At 35.4% G+C, this 23185-nt stretch overlaps 1 protein-coding gene across 5 annotated transcripts in view; it reads right to left on the bottom strand.

Moving 5' to 3' along the window:
* Nucleotides 1-23185, bottom strand: part of NAALADL2 (N-acetylated alpha-linked acidic dipeptidase like 2) — a 1363661-nt gene that overhangs the window by 918293 nt on the left and 422183 nt on the right. The window contains exon 1 of one of the 5 annotated variants that reach the window (XM_059163437.1): nucleotides 9646-9815. The exons of the other annotated variants lie outside the window; for them this stretch is intronic. Coding sequence (XP_059019420.1) covers nucleotides 9646-9688 — 43 coding nt within the window. The 5' untranslated portion in view covers nucleotides 9689-9815. Of the gene's footprint in view, nucleotides 1-9645; nucleotides 9816-23185 lie in introns of those variants that run through there. 5 annotated transcript variants of the gene reach the window in all.

A 23185-nucleotide genomic window follows, 5' to 3' on the forward strand; every position in this document is an offset into this window, starting at 1 on the left:
TCAGGTCATGATCTGAGTCCTGGGGTCGTGCCCCACATTGGGCTCTCTGCTCAGTGGGGAGCCTGCTTCTCCCCCTCTATCTGCCTGCCTCTCTGCCTACTTAGGGTCTCTCTCTCTGTCAAATAAATGGATAGAATCTTAAAAAAAAAAAAAAAAAACTTACTGAAAATATAGTATGTGTTAGTGTGGTTTGGGGCACTAGAAATACAGAAATAAATAAGTCAGTTATGGTTTCTCATCCCAGAGACAAAATTTTATTGCCAAGAAATAGGCAATACACAAAAATATTTAAGAAATGGTTCATGATAAGCTATTAAAAGAATTAAAATCAGATATTAAGATAGAATAGCTGCTTTAGTTTGAAAGACCAGAGAAGGTATCACTGAGATATTTGATCTGACAACTGAATGACAAAAAGAAATCATAGGCAGGTGTTTGAGATCTCAAACACCTAGGTGTGTTTGTTGGTGAAAGAAAGGTCAAAATTGCTGTGAGATTCAAATAATCTTAGTTAATATCTGCTTTGTCTTAGTTCCCAATAAATTCTAGTTCATTCCCCTTTTATATGTATGTGATGATAAAGATAAACTATTTACTATCAAATCAGCATAAGTAAATACAAATTTCATGTCAAGACTACCTTTCAGAACATTTTATTAACTAAGTGGCAATGTTCTTGTGGATTATGTTATCAAGACATATAAGAGTATTTTGATAAATGGGACGCCTGGGTGGCTCAGTTGGTTGAACGACTGCCTTCCGCTCAGGTCATGATCCTGGAGTCCCGGGATCGAGTCCCACATCGGGCTTCCAGCTCCATGGGGAGTCTGCTTCTCTCTCTGACCTTCTCCTCATTCATGCTCTCTCTCACTGTCTCTCTCTCAAGTAAATAAATAAAATCTTAAAAAAAAAAAAAAGAGTATTTTGATAAATATAATTTGCTAATTACTAACTCCTAGAAATATAAACTCTAAGTTTTCAAATCAAGAAGAACTATAATGACTAAAAGAAATCCACAGAAGGTAAATGGTAAACTTAAAAGAATATAAAATATGGACCTAACACTGATGAGAACTCAGGCTTACAAATAAAAACATTATTATCATTATTTTTCTTTTTTCACTGAAATTCATACTTACTCATATCAAAAATAGAAACTTAGGGTAATACCATAACCTCAGTGCACTTGCAGTTTCTAAAGAAGGTTTACAATGCAACATACATATTATCATTACCAATGTGCTCTTCTCTATTCTTATTCTCTGTCCCTGCACAACTAGTTCTCGATCCCCAACCAAATCTGCCATAGTAAATGTATAGAACCCTTTAGTTAACCAAAATGAACATAAAAGATCTATATAAAATCCAGTAAAAACTGCAGGAGAGAAACTTGAGTAATACCATATACTTGTAAAACATATATAGCAACCTAATTTTCAAAATGAGCATTTTTATATTCTGAAATTTTAATAAAGTTAATATTTCAATCATGTAAATATTTAGATATTAAGTCTATTTCTTAACTATTCTTTTGTTTTCTTTTCCTTTCTTTTTATTTTCAGATTTTTATTACATGTTTGAGGTATTTTCTGCATAAATTTTTTTCTGACAAATGTCTGGTAGGGTAGTGGAACAGCTTAAGGAGCTCAAGAGAGAATCATCCATTGCAAGATTCCAAGATGAGTTAAATAATACCATTTTCTTTGTCTCTATAATTCTTAGCTTTATTTCTCAGTATTGCCTAATAAAACTCCTCTCTTCTAGCTAGGCCTGACCCCTGCCATCTATACCAATTATTCTTATTGTCACCATCTATATGGAACCCTTGAATAACTGAAACATTTTTATATCATCTGAACCACCAAAGTCTTAAAGCCAATTTCTTACATTTTTTTGGCTGTCAGGAAGCTTGAAAACAAATCTGTGACCTGTTTGGTAGCTGTTTAGAATGTTCTGGTGCATATTTTATATACAACATTTTAACTTATTTTAATCTAATGTTTTATTATGTTTACTTATTTATAGTTTATTTCAAAGTATTAATTTTGGGAAAATCCTTTTGTTTTCAATAAGATGAGAATAAATCATGTAAATAAATGGGTAGATAGAATTTCTATGCCTGTCTCTGCTATTTATTTTGCCAGGAAAGACTTTCTTCTTTCTAGCCACTTACTCTACTTTCCAAAAGTGTCAGAGCCAGTGTACATTGTACCTCCTCTATGAAACTCTCCATATACTCCTAGGTTTCCCTATAAATTCTTAGATAATATCTACATTTATAACAATTGGCAAGAGTAGAAGCAACTTTCGCCTTTTGTGGCAACACATATTTTGACCACCAAAAAAATGTTGATGTGAAAAAGATTTTTTTTTAAGATTTATTAGTAGTTTAAAGGAAGATAGGACTTGTCTGTGATTACATTAAATGTCCATAAACAAAGAGGAAAATAAAGCATAGTGACACTTCAGCTCTCTCTGCTTCTCACATCTCGTTTTCAAAGGAATTTATTTTGGGGGCACCTGAGTGGCTCATTTGGTTAAGCATCTGCCTTTGGCTCAGGTCATGATCCCCACTCGAGTCCTGGGATTGAGCTCCACATCAGGAGTCTGCTTCTCCCTCTGCCCCTCAGCCCCCTGCCCCACTCCCTTTCTCTCACAAATAAATAAAATCTAAAAAAACCAACCAAACAAACAAACAAAAAAAGGAACTTAGTTTTGAGAAGACAAAAGAATCACAGAGATGGAATTGTTTCAAGAGTTTAGTCAGTTCTCAAAAATAAATCATTTACCAAGGTCTGAAGTCACAGAGCAAAATTGACTGTGTTGCTTAACAGGTGTACATGCACAACTTGTACATTTTATATGAATTGCATTAAGCTCAGTAGTTTACTTTTCAAGATACTTTTCTTTGGGGCTTCTTTAGTAGATAGGATTTTGTACTATTCTCTAAGTCACTTTTCTTTTCTTTTTTTTTTTTTTTTGGCATACAATACACATCTTGCATTACACTGATCATGGGTTTTAAAGAGAACAGGTGAATTTCATGTCAATTAATTATAAAGGCATTTTTGAATGCACCTCTCAAAGTGTTCAACTATGGAGATGGTTAAGCATCTACCCACAAAGCACCAAAATAGCCCTGGCAAATAAAACTATTTACACATACTTTTCCTGAAGAGACATTAGAAGCTCAAGGGATCCAACTAAAGCTCAATACCCTTTCAAGGGTTTTCATCCTAATCATACTTTCTTTGCAATCTCATCAGGCACCTGTATTTCCTTCACTTATGTAGCAAGTATAATACCTTGCAATAGTAAGTATATGCTTGGTTAATCCTCCCCCCAAAAACTGTGATATAAAAAAAGGTTGGCTTGCTGTCCTACTCAATTAGCTAAATTTGTTTAAACTCTTTCCAAAACTAGTGAATAGGCATACAATGTAGTAATTATAAGGTGTTTATACATGTGCAATCATCAGATCATTACTTGCACCCTTTGTTTTATTTCTTTAAGGAAAGGAAACAGATGCAAAGACAGATCTAACCTTTTAAATGTATGGAAAAAATTTAATTACATTATTAATAATAATGTTCAAACAATCAAGTCATCCTGTAGGTATGTATCACCTTCTTTTCAAGATTTTATAGAGACTTTAATTGAAACTTAAAATGTTTCTTTTAAAAACAATTTTGGTGCCATAAAATACCATTTAAATCAAAGGGGATTAAACCGTGCTTTCAGAACATTCAAAAGTCTATGAACAAACTCTAAATTTCAAAGTGTTTGAGAACTGGCCTCTCCCCCAGCAGCAGATTTTAAGTGACTACTGTTTTTAACCACATTTATCTCATGTTCCATTCAAGTACACTACTTGCTGGTTTATTTCTAATAAGATCTTATTTCCATTTTGAAAGACAAGAAAAAGAGGTCCTTGGTTCGGTTTTGCTGCTTTCATTAACTATTTCTTACACATTATTTCAGAGTTCATCTCCTAATCTCTTTGCCTACTCCAGGGATTCTCTGCCTGATACCTGGGGAAAATACCCCAGCCATCTTCACCGGCACTTTTGCCTAACCCATTCAGATCAGACTCACCTGGGATTTCATGCCTTGACATTTTCTGCAATTTTATTTGCTCCAAATGTGCTGAAATTTATCCTTAGAAAATAAGGTCTTTTCAGCAGAGTTTCTGGAAGTTCCAACTCCAAAACACTCTGTTGCCTTAATATATAAATTTCAACTCCAAAATGTCTCGGGTCTTCAAGTGTTCCAACCTATTGGTTAGAGCTAGAGGAAGCCTTTCTCCTAGAACATGGATAAGTCCCACAAGAACGTCTTGCACTTCTCCTACTTAAACATGCTGCTAAAGTTCTATAGGCTGGAAAGGAAGAGTCATAAACTGGTCAGTCCTCTTTGGCGTTTTAGAAAGTTTTCAAGGCACTCACAGGCACGGTTTACGATGATGAATGCAGAGATACTTTTCCACCACAGAGAGTAAACATGTACACCAAACCTGTATGACGGGTTGGGGTATACAGTACTGTTGCCCTCAGGCTGCAATTTAGAAGCACAGACACTAAGGTACCTCCCTTCCTAGAGTTTTTTATTCTTTTCATAGCCCAGCAGAATAAGTATAATTTCTTAAAAAAAAAAAAAAAAAGGCTGTATCATGAGAAACATGATGCACTCAATGCATGTGTGTCTGGATTTTCAAGCTGACTCCTCTTGGCTATGATGAAAGTCAAGCAAACGTCTTAAAAGCCAATGTAACTTTTATAGAGTTAAGAAAAATCGCAAGGCTGGACAGACCAGTTCCGTAATAACCTAACTGAATACTGGACAATTCTTTCCAGGCCATAACTATAGAAACTAAGAATGTATCAATATTGAAAGCATTCATAAGCCTGATTTTCCCTTTTGAAATAGGAAAGTGAATGCCTACAGAATGTAATGTGCCAAATTCCTCTGTGAATTACAGGCTCTGGGCAGCTGGGTGGAGACCTGGGTTCTGGCAACTGCTTCTGAGAAACCAAGGGTAATTTTCTTACCTTCATAGGCTCTATTTGCTACTCTACAAAGTAAAAATATCAGACTTGATTGAGGCCCTTTAAGCTCCCTCATACCTTGAAAATGTTAAGATTCCACAGGGTTTTTCTTCCCTAACTCTGACAGCCAAATTCTCCTTCAGTGGGTTGTTGAAAAGTCCTCTCATCTCTGCTGACTGATTCTTTACAACTGGCCTTGGGTTCCATAGGGTTTAGCCAACTTTTCTGTACTTTGAGACATTTTTCCCCCTGAGCTCTAGTCTTTTATAGCCTCTAAAGAAGGGGTTTCCTAGATCTAAAAGACTAAGAAGAACTGGTGGAGGAAGGGGGGCTTTACATCTGAGCCACTGTAAGTAGATGACCTAGTGACGAGGGTGTGTTGAGCAGTCCAGGCGAGACCCCCATTCGAAGAAACCAGTCTCGAGGTTGTCTCAGCACTGAACTGAACCTTTTACTGAAATCATTCCAGAGATGAATTTGTACAACATACTCTTTCCAAAGAGGCAGGTGGCTTTGGACACGATTTGATCAAGGAAGAAGAGGAGAATAAAATGGAAAAACCCATGTGGACTGAGTTGCTGAGGTAGGAGGGGCTCGGTGGGTGAGGGACCTAACTGGATAGTGATAGCTTCTTTCCCTTTCATATAATCCCTGCTAGAGTGTGCCCTGCCTGTTACTAAGAATCTTAAAATACAAAATGCATGTCCTTCCTGACAGGCAATATAGGTAAGGGGCCTCGGGAAAAATCTTAACCTAAGGAATTTTCCAGGGAGCTGTCTGCCTGGAAGGAAGTTGCCACCCTTTTGTTGTTTCATTTCACTGCTATCACAAACTGACCAGGTGCTACTCGGTGGCACATGTAAGTTTTCAGGGATTGTGCAAGGAAACACTGCTTCCCTTCCTTAGTAAATACAATGCTCAGAAAGCATTTGCCCCCATTCTTATTACTGTATTATTTATATATTTATTTATATATTCAAAAATAAGAAAAAAAAGAAATCTAGGATTTTATCCTGTCTTAGGTCATTCTATTTTATGAATACTGAGACTATTAAGAGCCTTCTCATATAAATCTTCACATTACTCTCTGTAGAGTTCCTTTTCACTAGAACTGAAAGGAAGAAATTGCTTTTTATGTTTGAAAAGATAATTGAGATCTGTTCCCATGTAGCTGAAGATAACCCTGGAACAACTTCATTTTCATTTGGGAAAAAACAGGTTCCCAATACCACAGTTGCGGATAGCTTATAGGCTGCACTAACTAGGGTACTCTCAACCGGCTTCTGGGTATAAAACCTACAGGAAACAGCACTCTTTTGACAATGCTTACAACCAGCCCTCCAAGTTGTGACTAGACATGGTCATAATCTAGACATGTGGCATTAAGAAAACCACTATTCAAAGTACATGATAGAGTTCTAATGATGATCTGCTATCACTTACTACCTTCATAACCAAAAAATTTAAGTCATCTATTTATTTAATGTATAAAACAAAGTATTTAAATATTGTCATTTCTGTGAGAGCATGCTTATTTTAAGATGAGTTAATAATAATTAGTATTATTTCAGAGAACTTCAGAATATTTTTATAAATATTTCTAAGTTAAAGGCAAAATTAAACACTATAAAATGCCTTTTTCATTTACTTCAATAATTTTTAAACTCAATCTGAAATTTAGGACAGGGCATTGCACAGAAAACAAAATAATGCTTAACATTCCATAATCGAAGATTCCAGAAAATATTTTGATTTGTTTTCTAAGATATTAAATTCACCAAATATCTTACCTCTGCACACGTGAAGCTACAAATTATCCCCACAATACTTTCCTCTATAACTAAAAAAAAAAAAAATCCGGAAATAATTTAAAGTGAAGTACCCTCACTTATCATTAGCTCTCTCCTGATTACTAAGTTCACTTAATAATTTTAAGGCAAATACACCTGGAATGGAAGCATCACAATATTCCAAAGATGGATCTGAACTATTAGTAGACCCGCCAAGGGTATACTGCAACTCAGACAGAACACAGTCCTCATTTCCTCATTGAAAAGTTTTCACAGGACCCACAAGGGAAAACCCCTGGAGACAGAACTGAGCTCACAAGCATCCCCCAGCTACAGAGGTTTATGGAGCTAGCACGTGAATTTCTAACTCAAACCATAACATACAAAGTATTCACTATAGCTCTTTTTAAAACTTTGGGGTTTTTTCTGCTATATACCAATTATTAATTCTGAAAGTCAGTGTATGTGTGTATATGCACGTATACATATAGTCACCCTTTTACAGTGGAACATATTACCAGAAACAAAACATACATAAAACTGCCAGAGAAAACAGAAAAACAAAACAGAAAATCTGTACACATTCTAGGACTCTAAAATAAGAGGTAAATATTACCCATTGTTCTGACAAAGAGACGAAGTCTGGTTACTCCTCAGTTTACTATAATCTCTGAACACAGACACGGGTGACACACCGCATAGTGTACGAGAGGCTATTCAGGTGGTTTCCGTATACTTATGTGTATTTTACATAAAATCATCATTAATATGAACAATATTAACAACCTAAATACTTCCCATATACTTTTCCAAGAAAAGACATTAAAAAGTATAAGCACATACATAATAACATCATTTTCTCCATAAAACACATATAAAACACATATAAGTGAATAATTTCATAGAATTAAGCTAAATAAGTCTTTTAGCTGTTTTTCTTCAATAGGATGCACAAAAGAACTTTTTATTGATCTTTAAAAGTGCTTGATAATAGCATTTTATATTTTTTAAGATTTTATTTATTTGAGAGAAAGTGATAGAGAGTGTGAGCATGAGCAGGTGAGGAGGAGCAGAGGGAGAGGGAGAAACAGGCTCACCACCGAGTAAGGAGCCTGACTTGGGACTCCATCCCAGGACCCTGAGATCATGACCTAAGCAGAAAGCAGACACTTAACTGACTGAGCCACCCACATGCCCGGATAATAGCACTTTATGCAGTATTTAACAAAATGCTTTTCGGAAACATACAGAAATAAAATAAGATTCTGGGATTCTTTTCCTTTTTTCTTTTTTTCTTAAGATAACTTCTTTTCTTTCTTTCATTCTTTCTTTTTTTTTTTTTTTTTTTTTTTTAAGATTTTATCTGTCAGAGAGATTGAGAGAGAGAGAGTACAATCAAGAGAGCAAGCACAAGCAGGGAGGACAGTAGGCAGAGGCAGAAGCAGGAACCCGGCCGAGCAAGGAGCCCGATGTGGGACTTGATCCCAGGACCCATAGATTGTGACATGAGCCAAAGGCAGATGCTGAACCAACTGAACCACCCAGGCGTCCCAAGATTCTGGGATTCTTAAGCAGGTTTAGTGAAGAAAGGATTAAAGAAAATAAATAGAAAACACAGGGATTCTGGAGGATAATTTAACTTTAGAAAACTGATGCTTGGGGTGCCTGGGTGGCTCAGTCAGTTAAGCCTCTGCCTTTGGCTGGGGTCATGATCCCAGCGTCCTGGGGTCCAGCCCTGCAACAGGCTCCCTGCTCAGCAGAGAGACTGCTTCTCTCTTTCCCACTCCCCCTGCTTGTGTTCCCTCTCTCTATCTCTCTCTGTCAAATAAATAAATATAATCTTAAAAAGAGAGAGAGAGAGAGAAAAAGAGAAAGAAAAAAAAAACAGACACTTTATGACCATGCCTATCTATGATCATCTTGTTATTGTCCTATGTATTATATTTCACAGATGTAGTTACATGTTTGATTATACACTAAATAGAAAACTTGGGTGATCTGGGGATTTTTTTGATGATAGCATCACAAAAACATAATTAAATGAAAATGTCATTAGCAGTCGATTAAAAAATATCTTGAACAAAATGTCTCTAGTAAAGGTGACAATTCACAAGACATTAGACTACTAGAAATCATAGCAACAAATAAGCATTATATTAGTTTTGTATTTGTTTTAAAAAGGAAGTTTTCTCACTCAAAAAAAGTGAAATGTGTGAGCAACCTTATATTGTTTTTATCAACAAGCCTAACCATAGAAGCCCAGTCAAGCCAATGTCAACAAAGCCAATCCCTTCAAAGAACAAAGGTATCTGACTGATTAAGTAAGACCTGTAAAATAAATCCCCTCTCCCCAACTGCTTTGCTCTCCCCTGAGATCCTGTTGTCTACCTTTATAAAAATGGTTATATTAATATATTAATATAAGGACACTTAGTTGGTAAACCCCAGATACAGTAAACTTGATTACAAATAAAAATTCCTCAAGCAGAAAAAAAAGGCAGTATTTGGTCAATGTTGGACAAGATCTGCACTACAAGTTGGTCACACCATTTCTCCAGCATTCCATTGGAGGATAAAGATAAGACTTTCCCCACTCTCCACAAATCTGGGTTTCTGTGTTGGTTGAGTTGTTGAGCCCAAGAGACAGCCAGCTTCTCTGGAAGCCCACTTTTCCTCACCCTCAAGCACACCTTGAAACTCAGCAGGCACACACAAGCTCACGTGAGCGCGCATGTACACACACACAAACTCCGTAATAGAAACTGCTTGATTTTCTGATTGGAAACACTTCAGAGGCTGTTGGCACTTACCTTGCAAAGATGTGTTAGGTAAACTTGCTTCATTCTCTCCCATTTTATAACTTCTTTTTAAAGGGGGCCAAGCAGTTTCAAGTTGTGTCAGTTACCTTGCAAGCTTGGTGACCTTCTGACTTTCTACTGTGGTACTGTAACAGTATACTACCTGCTTTCTTCTGTGAATAATTACCATTCTGCTTCCTGAATTACCTGGGCTTGCAGGACCTGTTTTGCTGTGAAATGAGATCACATCCTTTGATCCAATGCACTGCTATTAATGTGTGTTTCACAAAATGTGGCTTTGTTTCAGTTTTGGTATTAACTTTTAATTCTCTACTTTCACTTTAGTCTAAAACATATTTACATTTTCCTGGAACGTCGATACTACCAACACACCATCGTGCAGAGCCAGAGTTTTGTTTGTTTTTTAGTGTTTCCGATATGCTTCTCTTATAGAAATAAAAATTTAAAGTGAATTTTGCAATGTTCATTAAAAAAAAAATACAGAGACATAAGGAATAGCACGGGTATCAGTTTTGTGCCGTCATGGAAAGACAGTCTTGGAGTACCACCAGTACTAGCTGTGGAACTGTAAGTGAGGGCTATTCTTTCCCTGAGTCTCAGTTTCCTCAACTGTAAAATGGGGATGATGTCTATTTTAGAAGATTTTTAGTGAAGATTGAAAGAAAGCAATCATGTCTGTGCTAAACACTGTGAATGGCAGATGATATACAGAACACAGGCAGAATTTTTCCTACCCCCCTCCTCTTCCTTTTCCATTCGTCTTCTTCCTTCTTTCTCTCCTCTTGTCCCTCCTCCCTCTGAAAGTGCAAAGTATGCCCAGGAAGAACACTGATGTCACTAGGTCCTGATGTCATTTCTCTACTTATTAACGGGGGGATCTTAGACAAATGATCCGATCTGATTTCAGAGTGTCTCAAAGTCCTCATTTGTGAAAAGATACTTTCACAAAAATATTTGCATTGCCTTCTGACGAGGAACAGAAAAAGTATTAGTCTAAACTAGTGTACTTCAAGCAAAAAATAATCTCCAGCAAAGATAAGCAACAAATTGGAGACTTATCTTTTGTTCATTTGTAAAAGTGAGAGAGGACATAGATCACAAAAATAAATCAATCTATTTAAATTCTGTCTCCCATAAGATATTCAGAATAAAAAATAATCTCTCTTTTCTCCCTCTAGAATTCCTTAAATTTAAACTTTGTTCAGACTGGTTAAAAAAAAATCCAAAGTTTAAACACCTACTCCTTTGACGGTTCTTTGATTTTCAATTTGGAAAGAATCTGCATACCATGTTTCTTAGATCATTAATGAAGAAGTTGATTATATATGTAAACAGAAAAGGTAAACAACTAGAATAGTTATTCTCAGAAATATTAGAAATGAAAACAAATGTGACAGTAAAAAAAAGTCCCTATCACAGGGGCTCCTGGGTGGCACAGTTAAGAGGCCAACTCTTGGTTTCAGCTCAGGTCGTGATCTCAGTGCCATGAGATCAAGCTCTGAGTCGGGCTCTGCACTCAGTATAGATTCTGCTTGTGTTTCTCCCTCCCTCCCCATCTGCCCCTACCCACTGTGGGCATGCTCTCTCTCAAATAAATAAATATTTTTAAAAATCATCACCACAGTTAATTTACAGTTCTCTCTTTCATTACCTTTCTGGGTCTTAGTTTCTTCATCTATAAATTGATCTGGAACATTTACTGTCTAAGCCCCATTCTCTCATTATAAATAATAAAACCTCTGATTTAAAAATCTAAGTTGTTGTTTGTTCCAGAATAGTCTTTACTTTGTACAACTGCATAATATAACATATATACTATGCTACATACTTTACCAAATGTAACCTGAAATTGAATGATAGCAAATAAAACACTTTAATCATCACATTTGGACTTCCCCCAACAGGAGGAACACACATAACAATCCTCCCTCATTATGACAACTTGGAAATGTATTTACATACTGGTTTCAGGCACCTGAAATTAGTCAATAACCAGTCTAAAATACTCATTATCTACCAGTTGAATTATACATGTGTGAAGTTACAATGAAAGCAGCATAGAGAAGTCCTATTTTTGAGCAGAGGAAAAGCATAAAAACACCAGGAACCCCAAAAGTACTTGTCATTGCCCAGAGAGTAACATAAATATACACTCAGTTATACTGAAATAGCTTCAACATTTATAAAGCGCCATGCACTCAGTTACTCACTCTCCCTCTTGGGTACCTCATAGGTCTAAAAACTTCTTCCTTCATCACTTTCCCTTTGTCTAATTCACATGCAGGAATTCTTCTTGAACCTAATCTTGGTTGAGGCTTCCTCTTCCTGTTGCCAGATGCCTAACAACTTAGAACTTCTCCTTCCACCATGGCTCGTCTCACACTGTGTTGTACGTACTGCTTATTCTGTCCTTGGGAGCTATTGTGTGACAGACCTCTTCTATCCCCACCACTATCCCTGAAATCGTGCAAGGCAGCATAGTTCCTGACACATACTAACTGCCTTCCACGGTTTTTGTAAAGATGAACAAGATTATCATCATCACAAAAGGAGAGCTAAAGGATCTCAAAGAAAAGAAGGACATAGACTAGCAAGAAGATGATAAAATATATTTCACGAGGGGAAAATGCCAAATTAAATTGCAAAAGTGAAAAGAAGAGGGGTGACTAGTTAGGTTTACCTGCAAGAGTAAATAAATAATTTAAGAGGTAGAAGGATAACAGAGACGAGGACATTTATGAGAATTTTCAAAAAAGAGAGGGAAATAAAGAATACCTATAAAGTGACTGCATTAGTTTAACATGCATGCACACGCACACACGCGCACACACACACACACACACACACACACCCCTCCCAAAAATAAACACTGGTAGCATTAGCCAGAATAGCTTACTGCATGGTCAAAGGAATGCTAATCATACAGTTATCGACATTTTTGGAATATTGGAAAGAAAGTGATGAGAGTGACTGGGTTCTTTATGTACATTCCAAGACAGTGCTGTAAAAATTACCAACCACATTTTTAAACAACTTAAATGACTTAAGAGAAAACAACATTCACAACCATATCATCTTTCTGTACTTCTACCATTCGATTTCTAAAGCAAACTTCACAGAGAGAGTGGCCACAGGAAAAGGTTATAAATGCTATCTTTTATCATTGAGTTTGAGGGTTCTATGTAGAAATTAAACAACAGGAAGAAACCAGTGTTGAAGTTTAAACTTGTCATGGGTAATTATTAAAGTGATTATGTAGTTCTGTTTTTCAAGGGAAGATACATATGAATACTTGAAAAAAAATATGAAGTAGTTATTCAAAATTCTGAATGGTGGCACTGTCTTCTAAAGCATGGAGCCCTGTGTAGGTAAAATGTTACACATTTAGTAACAGACCTGGCATTTCATCACTTAGCATTTTTGTTTAAAGATTCTTCGTTGAAGCTTAAATTCTGTTGTTTGATGGTTTTCAAGAATTTCTAGTTGGGATTGTCTGATCCTTACAGCTGCTAAGTACTTTTGAGTCCTACCAGAAGTAGTCTGTTTCTAAAATAGGAAAGGGAGAGAATGCATATTCTGTACAGGAAGAAAGGGTAGAAATAAATAATATTTTCTGATGCTTAGGAATACTGGCTGAACATATTCCGCATCCTCTATTCTGAATCTAGGTATTACCATCTACCCAGTTGCCCTAGAGAGAAACTTATTTATCCTTAACTCTATTCTCCCATATTCCCCAAATAATCACAAAGTCCTAACAATTATTCCTGTCACTGAAATTCACCTCAACTTTCCATATTCTCTAGGTAAGGCCACCATCATCATCTCTCACTAAGACACAAACTCCCTAAATGAATTCTCCCTTTCCTTTAATCCATCCTTTCTGTAACTATAGAGCCATCTAGCAGATGGAGTGATCTTCCTAAAACATAGTCATGCCACTTCCATACTCACGTGTGTTCACTGGTCCCACAGCCTACTCAATAGTATTGATACATTATCACCACCCTCCCACGGACTCCTAACCTCCCATTAGGACTTAGTTCATCGAAATTAGGCTTCTCTGACATTCCTAAGCACATCTGATCTGAATTCCAAATAGCTGAATACATAACTACATTGACTTTTCTATACCTGTGAATTTATATATAGCTGGTCAAAAAAAAATTAAAGCATACTCAGTGCATTGTATCAGGATTGACTTGTGGGCAAAAATAACCTAAGCTTTTAATTCTCTCTCTCTCTCTTTTTCATAAAATTGGCATGCAGAATCTTAAGAAAATTTGTATTGATGGAGAACAAAGAAAGTAACTACTACTTTCAGTAGTAATAAGACATATCTATTAACAAGGAAATAAGTAATGATGACAAGGAGAGTATCATCATTTTCATGATCTTTCTACTATAGTCTTAATAAATGAAGTAGCAAAGGAACTATATAAATTATATGCTAACACACACATGCACATACAACAGAGTTGCTTACCAATTACTGGTGGTTTATAGGTTATTTCACATGATTAAGATATACAATGACTCACCCCAAAATAACATGGAGGTGCCGAGTTGAAAGTCAGGTGGGAGGGATGCTACAAATCAGTCTAATTTGCTACTGGGAACAACACTCTTCTAGACTGTGGTAGAACTTTAAAACACAACATTAAATACAAGCTTGTAATCATAGTATATAGTGACCTCTACACCTTTTATGAGGATCTCATGAAATCTTGGTTTACATGCCAGAAGATTTTAAAGCAATATCCTCTTACTAGCAATCTCAGCCTCATCCATGAGAGTCTACTGATTGTAGGAAGACTAGCTATGACTGTCATCCAAGCATCATTTGAAAAAGAGAAAATAGTAAAGTTTCAATGTATTTTTAATAGTATCATGGAACATAAAATAAAGTACACACACACAAATACTTGATTAATCTACACAGAACTATTCCACAAACGCTGACAAAACTCCCTCAAGAGGAACCCTGAGGAAAGCATTGAAGGAAGATACATGCTAACTGCCTGAGACAACATAGAATGGGGGACTTTTCAATTTGAGATTATCAGGACACTTAAGTATCTCCAGTAAGGCTGGAAAAAGTCTCCAGTCAAAACCCTAAAACACCAAGGTTTAATAGGAATACCAAATTGATAGAATGATTTCTCTTATCCTTTTAAAATGCAATGAGAATGCCTAAATGATATTAGCTTGGAGATAAGTTTATTTACTCAAAACATCCTGATATGACTGTTGTTCAAAAAGGAAGTCTCATCTGCATATCAAAGAATGCTTGAACACCTCTGATAATGTTATAAGTGCATCCCAGTCCTTCATACTGAAAGGTAAAATGTCTCTGGTCTTCAGCCTCTTCATAATAGCCTGAAAGAGCAAGACAACAGGGCGCCTGTGGTTCAGTCATTAAGCCTCTGCCTTTTGCTCAGGTCATGACCCCAGAGTCCTGGGATACAGGCCTACATCAGGCTCCCTGACCAGCAGAAAGCCTGCTTTTCCCTCTCCCACTCCCCCTGCTTGTGTTCCCTCTCTCTGTCAAATAAATAAATAAAATCTTTTAAAAAAGAAAAAAAAAAAAAGGCAAGACCACAACTAATGCCAACTGTGCTGTAGAAATTTGGCAAATACTAACTAAAAGAAAACAACATTTAACAGCTATTCAGGGGGTAACAGCCTTCTCTGCGAAGGTGAAGCTGAGGTAAAAGGTGCGGATTCTCATTGTCTTTAGAACATTCTATCCCTTTCATTTAACATCTTAGTATCAGAACACAGTAACTGTAGCAATCACTCATTAAATTTAACACTAAGTGCCTTAGTTTCAATTCATGAATATGAACAAAAGTAGTCAAGAATAACTAATTATGAGGAATCAAAGGAAATTAGGGTATCTTCTGTTATATAACATTTCTTTGATATTTTTTTTTTAAATGTTTTTCTTCTTCCCCTTCCTCCTTTTTTTGAATAGTCAAAGTGGCATAAGAAGCATTCATAAGGGGAAAGAAAAAAAAAAGATTCCAGGAGAACTACTTTTGTTCAGCATCATAATGGGCCACTACTTTCTAGTGTGAATGTTTTCTTTCTGAAAGCTCCTCTTCTACTTTCTCGCTGACTTCCCGCCAGCTAGCATTGTTAGAGAAAAGGAGGGGAAGGATTAAAGTCTTCAACCTCTCCCTAAGTAGCTAGTACTTAAAATAGACTTTCTCTAAAGTGACTGGCTGTCTTTTCTATGGTGACCAGATTTACAAAACGAAAAAAAAAAAAAAGCACAGAACAAATGAGGAAAGATAAACATAGCTTCTTTGGATGGACTTTATGGAATAATGGGTTAAATGGAGAAAAATCTATGGAAAAAAATAGAAGCTCAGGAACACACTGGGAACTACAGTATCTGATCACCATGAACAATAAAGGACTTGCATGTGAGCAATTTTAAGAATGAATAAACATAAAAATAGAGCTAGACATGCCTTGGCTAAAGCTACCTTTAAATACTTATTTTATTCCCTCATATCTGTTCTAAAACTTTTAGTTTTCCTGTAGACTAACCCATCAATTTTTATTTCCTAAACATTTTTTGTTTGTTTGTTTAAAAAGCTGGGCAAATATGGCCCCGTCTTCCAATTCTCAAGGCAGATATTGAAAGCATTTCTTAGCTGCTGTTTTTAGATCTGCCAGATTCATAAGCATTTAATACTTGGTAATTGATCAATTGAAAAAAATTATATTTCATCTTTCTCCTAAAATCTTTAAAATGAGGGAGTGAGGGAGATTATCAATTAAAAATGTTACTAGTATTCAGTTTCCTTCTTAAGGCGCCAGAATATTCCACCTCAAATTATGACACTTTGGCTTGAGGATTGTTTTGAGCTGAACCCAATTAGCTCTGTGCCTTCTTCCCTTTCTATTTACAAGAAGGACAGAAATTTCCATCAGTAATAGTGTTTCCCATTCCCTTTCCAGGAAGGGAACTACTCTGGAGACAACTTTTAGTACCTCAAATAATTCCCATCCGAAATAAAAAACAAAACAAAACCATTAAATAACCCTTTTTTTAGAGTACAATCCTTCTACTCCCCTTCCCATAATTTACCTCCTTCTTACAGAAATCCTTACAGAAATTTTCCTTTGTCTAGCCTAAAATAGTATATAAGCCTCAAATATCTGTTTCCTTGAATCACATTCTTTTGTGAATTCCCAGTGTCTATGCATGTAATTAAATCTATTTTTTTTTCCCTCCTGTTATTCTGTGTTTTGTCAGTTTAATTTGCAGGGTCCCCAGCCACTGACCCTAGGAGAACAAAGGAAAAAAGCTCTCTACCTCTCCTATACCTCTTTTCTTCAGTTTTCCTAAAATCTTAAAAAAAAAAAAAAAAAAAACCCTCCTTTATTACTTCAGATTGGTGATAAATTGAAAATTATAATACTTTAAAGTTCACAACAGTTTAAAGAAATGATCTGAGATTGAATTACCCCTATTAGCACCTAATAAAACACAAGTTAAATAGTGAAAAAAAGCATCAAGAAACTTGGAAGGCAATTTAAATTATTAAAGCTAAAATTAAAGAGAACACTCTACTTTCTAATTTAAGGGTTATTTTATGACATCACAAATACTACACTTATCTGCCCTCAGACACTTTTGTTTGTCTCTGAACTTTCTTTAAAAAGTGGAATCTGAATGAGTTTAGTGGTTATTCATTTTCCAGTGAGTCTAATTTCTTTATATAGCTCTATTTCCTTTGTTTCTTGTTTATCCTTTAAAGCACTTAAATACATGACCCTTGGCTTTTTACTAACAAAGTCACCTGAGCGCTCTTTCCAATTTCAGTGTCCAAATGTATGTAAATATATTCAACTGTATCGATATAATAATCCATCTTTACCACCAAATTAACATGCTAGAACTGCTTTATTTGAATTTTGTTAATGAGCTAAAGATGATTACATTAAGTGCCCAATCTCAATGTAAGTTCAGAAATTTTCTGATATAAAGACAAAATTGCCCTTAGCAAAGCAAGTTCACTTTTTAAATGTTTTTCATACTCTATTTCACTGCTGGTGGCATACAAATGTCATTTACATTTTGTTTGTCCCTTCATGTAGATCTATGTTTAAGTTTCCTACTGCCTAAAAATCGCCCTTGTGGATCAGCAAGCTGCATGACTCACTGATGCTGCTGCCTAAGGCAGATGCCATGGACCCAAAGCAGGTGGAGCACTCCACTTACTTCTTCAGCTGACATGGCAACCAGCTGTCCCCAGCAGGATGCAGTGTGTGCAGCCCACCCTGTTACCATAGTGTAAAAAAAGCCCAGTTGCAGCCAACCCAACCCAAACCATTCCTTGTAGTTCTTGTCCAAAGATAACAAATTCTCCCAGTTTATCTGAAAAAAGTCCTTACTTAGCTTTTGTCCTTAAGTAATTTTTTTTTCTATACATTGAAATATTTCTTGGGGAGCCTGGGTGGCTCCCTCAGTTGGGCATCCAACTCTTGACTTTACCTCAGGTCATGATCTCAGGGTTATGAATTTCTCTCCCTTTCGCTGCCCCTCCCCTCCAATTAAAAACATTCTTTTTTCTTTCAGCATTTTATTTTTTTCCCTGTTTGTTATCTGGCTTACATAGTTTCTGTCAAAGAAAAAAAAAATTCTATAGTTTTTCTTAACCTTTATCTTCTGTATACCTCTTGCTGCTTTGATGTATTCTCTGCACTCATTCTTAGTCCATTTGATTATTATGTGACTTGGTAGAATTTTCTTTGTGTTTATCATGCTTGGGAGTTTGTTTTGTCAGCTTATAATATTCATCAAATTCTAGAAAAAAAAGTTCCATTGTTGCTATCTTCAAATACTTTGTCTCTCTTTCCTTCTTAAAGACTAACAACAGATTTTTAAAATTAATCATATAGTAGTATAGTGGAATAATCTATAACTGTTTATGCAGAAGTACTCATTCACTTACAAAAGATCCAACACATTGCTGCATTATATTTTTGTCATGACCTATGCTAAATATAATACAACTATACCTATATTACAGAATTACTGGTGATTGTCTAATTTCTTCCTTGCATCCTTGATTTTTTAATATTTTAAAACTAGTTATATATTACTTTTAGAATAAAAATAAAGCATTTATTTACCAATTTGAGGGGAAAAAGTCTTATTTATGATTCCTGTTCTTCAAAATAAATTAGAAAGATCAAAGAGGTCTTAAACTTTGCTTTCAAAAGTGCCAAGGATATCCACACAATTTATCTATACTTTATGTCTCTGATGTTTATAAACAGAACCTGAGCTTGTTAGTGTTGGTAAATAGCTAATAAAAGAAATATGTATATGTGTATAGTCAATAAGTATTTAGTAAATTTAGTTAATAAGGAAAGAAATTTTTGTAAACTTTAATTAGAATTCCTTAAAGGGGCCTAGGAGGAAAAACTGTGGTATAATTAAAAAACAATAAAACTCAGATGTTCTATTTATGGGAAGGTCAGTGGGAGATAAAGGTCACTCAGTAGATATTGCACAGCTTCTTTTTTATAAACTCATACTTTTATAAAAACTAATACAAGTATCTTAGCCACCATGTTGATTTGGGGAATTTTAGTTAGAAAAGAGAAACAGCAGGTCAGCAAGACTATTCTGTTTGAGCTGGGAAGAAAGCAGACAAGAAGCCACCTAAGGAAAAACTGTCACTCTCCAAAGAACTAGCAAAATAAGAAAAGTAGCTTGATGTTTCCTATTCTTTATGAAACACCATCTTCTGATAATCATTAGTATATTATCACCAACAAAAATATAGACAGAAAAAATAGAATTTCAATAACAAATTAATTCATTCTCAGAAGTATCTAGTATTGGGGTGCCTGGGTGGCTCAGTGGGTTAAGCATCTGCCTTTGACTCAGGTCATGATCTCAGGGTCCTGGGACGGAGCCCTGGGCAGGGAGTCTGTTGCTTCTCCCTCTCCCCTTACCCCTTTCCCCAGCTTGTGCACTCACTCTCTAATAAATAAAATCATTTTTTAGTAAAAAAGAAGTATCCAGTATTAGCCTTTAAATATAAATCCCAGAGAGAGAAAAGGAGGAGTATGTAGGTAAATATAGACACGATATAGATGTAGAAAGATATAATTATATGCAGAAGTATAGGCATGAATAGAGAGATTAAAATCTAACAATGTACAGACCATTTTGAAACACTTTTTTGTTAAAATTATGCAGTGGATATCATTCTACTGAGATCTTCTTGATGGGCTTTGGAGTCAGATAAATGTGATTAAGATCCTGGCCACTCCTTAATCCTAGTATGACATTGTACAAATTGTTTCACTTCTCTGAGCCTCAACTTTTTTTTTCATTAAAATGGAGAAAATACCTGAGCCTCCATAGGGGGTTAAGGTCATAATTCCATATGATAATGCAGGGCCTGATCGTAATATGCTCTCAACAAACTTTGGCTCTAATACAGATCATTGTGTTTGCTTAACCGTTATTATAAGATTTACAAATAACTTTTGGAATGTTTTCCCAAATCTCAGTGATCTTCTCTTATCTATTCCCCACATCCACAGGGGAAGAACATTTTGTTCTATGCAATATAGTTCACTCCACAGGTAATAGTTGACCAAACCAGTATGTACATAAAACTCCAAGTAGAAGACCAGAGACTTTTTTCCCCCTGCAATTTTGATTTGAGACTGAAGGAGAATTAAAGTTAGGCTTATAACATGTAATGTCAGGAGCTATGTGCATAACCATGTTCAGTTCAGCTATGTTAAAGGGGTAACTGAAAACAACAATGAATTTTGGTTGTGAACATATCATGAAAGATTCTTGCTCAATCTGCTAATTATAATAAATGTGCTTTTTAAAATTTCTTAATTTATTTAGGCTAACGCTAGTTGAATTGGTTTTGTTATTTATAACCAAACGGTTTCAATAACTACAACTGTTAAAGATAATTATCCCAACAACAGGTACAAATGGCCTCGGGCAGGGCTGTTGACAGTCCTAAATGAGAATGAGATCTAGGGCTTCTAATTTATTTTTTTAACAATAGTAAATCATAGCACACGCTATAAAGAACACATCATTGCATCCTTACAAAAACCTCAAAAAAGCCAACACTATGTTATACACTAAGTAACTGAGGTTCAAAAACAAATAGCATTGCCAAGATCCTAAGTGATGGAAATGGCATTTGAAGAGACTTTAGTATCTTTCTGACACCAAAGTTCTATTATATCATTCATTCATTCATTCGGTAAATGTTTACTGATTACTTACTATTTACCAGAAACTATGATATTTAGCTTTCCTACATTTAATAAGGCCTCATTATGTGCCAAGTAATTTACATATATTAACTCACATAATCTTTGTTCTATAATGTCCATTTTACAGACGACACCCAAAAAGAGAGGAAACTTGCCTGAAGACTTGCTAGTGACAGAGCCAGGATTGAAACTAAGCAATGTGGTTCTTACTCTTTTTTTTTTTTTTTTTTTTTAATCTCTACTGCTGTCTGTATGAGGTGCAGGGTATACAGATACAGTTTTTGACACTCTCATAGAGGTTACATTCCAGTTGCAGACACAGAGGAGAACAAAGCAAACAAACAAGTACTAGCTATAATAGGGTTATGTAAGAAAAGGGCAGGATGTGATGTGAAAGAATAACAAGATGTCAGTAGTAGTTTATAGAAGTAACATTAGAAACAGATATAAAATTTGAGGAGCCCAGCCACAGAAATGTTTGGAGGACAGTGAGAGAACATGAGAGAAAGCCTAGAGATAGAAACGAACTCGGTCTTTTTGTTCAGTTGAAGGAAGGCCACTGTGCCTGAAGCAAAGGAGTAGTTACATATTAAGCAATGAGAACTGTGGCAATAAATAGTCAGGTTTAATACTGGTTTTATCATTCTTCACTAGGTGAAATAAAATTTCCCCACAAAGTTAATAAGAATTATTAATCAAAAAATCTTATTTTCAAAATAATTTATATATGTCTAATAAAAGAAATCATTTTGACTGTCTTTCTTTTATCCATTCTAGAAGAAAAATTATTGCCATTTGGTTCCATGTGTGAACAAAGCACAGCCATTACTAAATATCTACTCTTCCAACTGCAGACACAAAGGTCTCTATACCGTAAACAATAACCAGATAGTTTGCTTGCTCAGTTCACTTTTAATTTCCTGGTTATCTGCTCAGTTATATTGGTTATTTTGGTTATAATGGTTATATTGCTCATGGCAATTATACTAAATTAACGATCAGTTTCACTGGATAAAAGTAAAATCCATCACCACTTCCTCATATCAGGGATGCAACATGGGGGCTTAAGTGGGTAGAAGAAGAATCAATGAAACAAGATGGAATTGGGAGGGAGACAAACCATAAGTGACTCTTAATCTCACAAAACAAAGTGAGGGTTGCTGGGGGGAGGGAGGTTGGGAGAAGGGGGTGGGATTATGGACATTGGGGAGGGTATGTGATTTGGTGAGTGCTGTGAAGTGTGTAAACCTGGTGATTCACAGACCTGTACCCCTGGGGATAAAAATATATGTTTATAAAAAATAAAAAATTAAAAAAAAAAGTAAAATCCATTATGTTGATGCATGATACATAAACTATTGTGAATATCTGCAGGTATAGGTGTATAGCTCTTAAAAATTTAATTCACAAACTAACCAGTCATATCCACTCATACATTTGAAATGTGAACTCTTTAATTATATTTCAGAACTTTAATTTTAAGCATACTAATTAAATTCATAGTCAAAATCAGAATGCTACTCAGAAATTTTGTGAAAGGGAATTATCAGTAATATTCTTTTGTCAGAAAGGGTATACATTTATAATGTCTTCTTATGAGTTCATTAAAAATATAATAATTCCTTATAATTAATATTTTATAAACTAAAATATCAAAATCTATGTGTACTAACTTTTCTGTTAAAAAAACCTTTTTAAAGGTTTATTTACTTTACAGAGCAAGATAAAGAAGGAGAGCACAAGTAGGGAGAGGGGCAGAGGGAGAGAGAGAGAGAGAGAGAAATCTCAAACAGACTCTCCACTGAGCACAGAGCCCATCACAGGATTTGATCTCATGACCTCAAGACCAAAGATTGTGGCCTCAGCCAAAACCAAGAGCTGGATGCTCAACCAAGTGAGCCACCCTGAGTGCACCCCAGTTAAAGCTTTAATGTAACAAATGAATGACATATCACTGGATGAAATTACATGTAATTGTAATCATAAAAAATATGCAATAGTTTATGAAACTCAGTCTAATAAGCCATTTAAATTAGTATGATGATTACTCTTCTATAACTCTGATCCTTAAAAATGATAGGAAGTGTTAAACATGGAACAATAAATCCATCTGGCTTATAGATCTTAAGAGTTGATATTTTGTTTAAAATAAAATAACTATACGAAGTTTATTTTCTAGAAATCACTAAAAGTTTTTACTGGCTTCCAATAAGATTAAAAAAAAAAAGCAGATTCTAAAATGATA

This window comes from Mustela lutreola, chromosome 2, assembly GCF_030435805.1.
Source record: "Mustela lutreola isolate mMusLut2 chromosome 2, mMusLut2.pri, whole genome shotgun sequence".
In the NCBI taxonomy this organism is placed as follows: Eukaryota; Metazoa; Chordata; class Mammalia; order Carnivora; family Mustelidae; genus Mustela; species Mustela lutreola.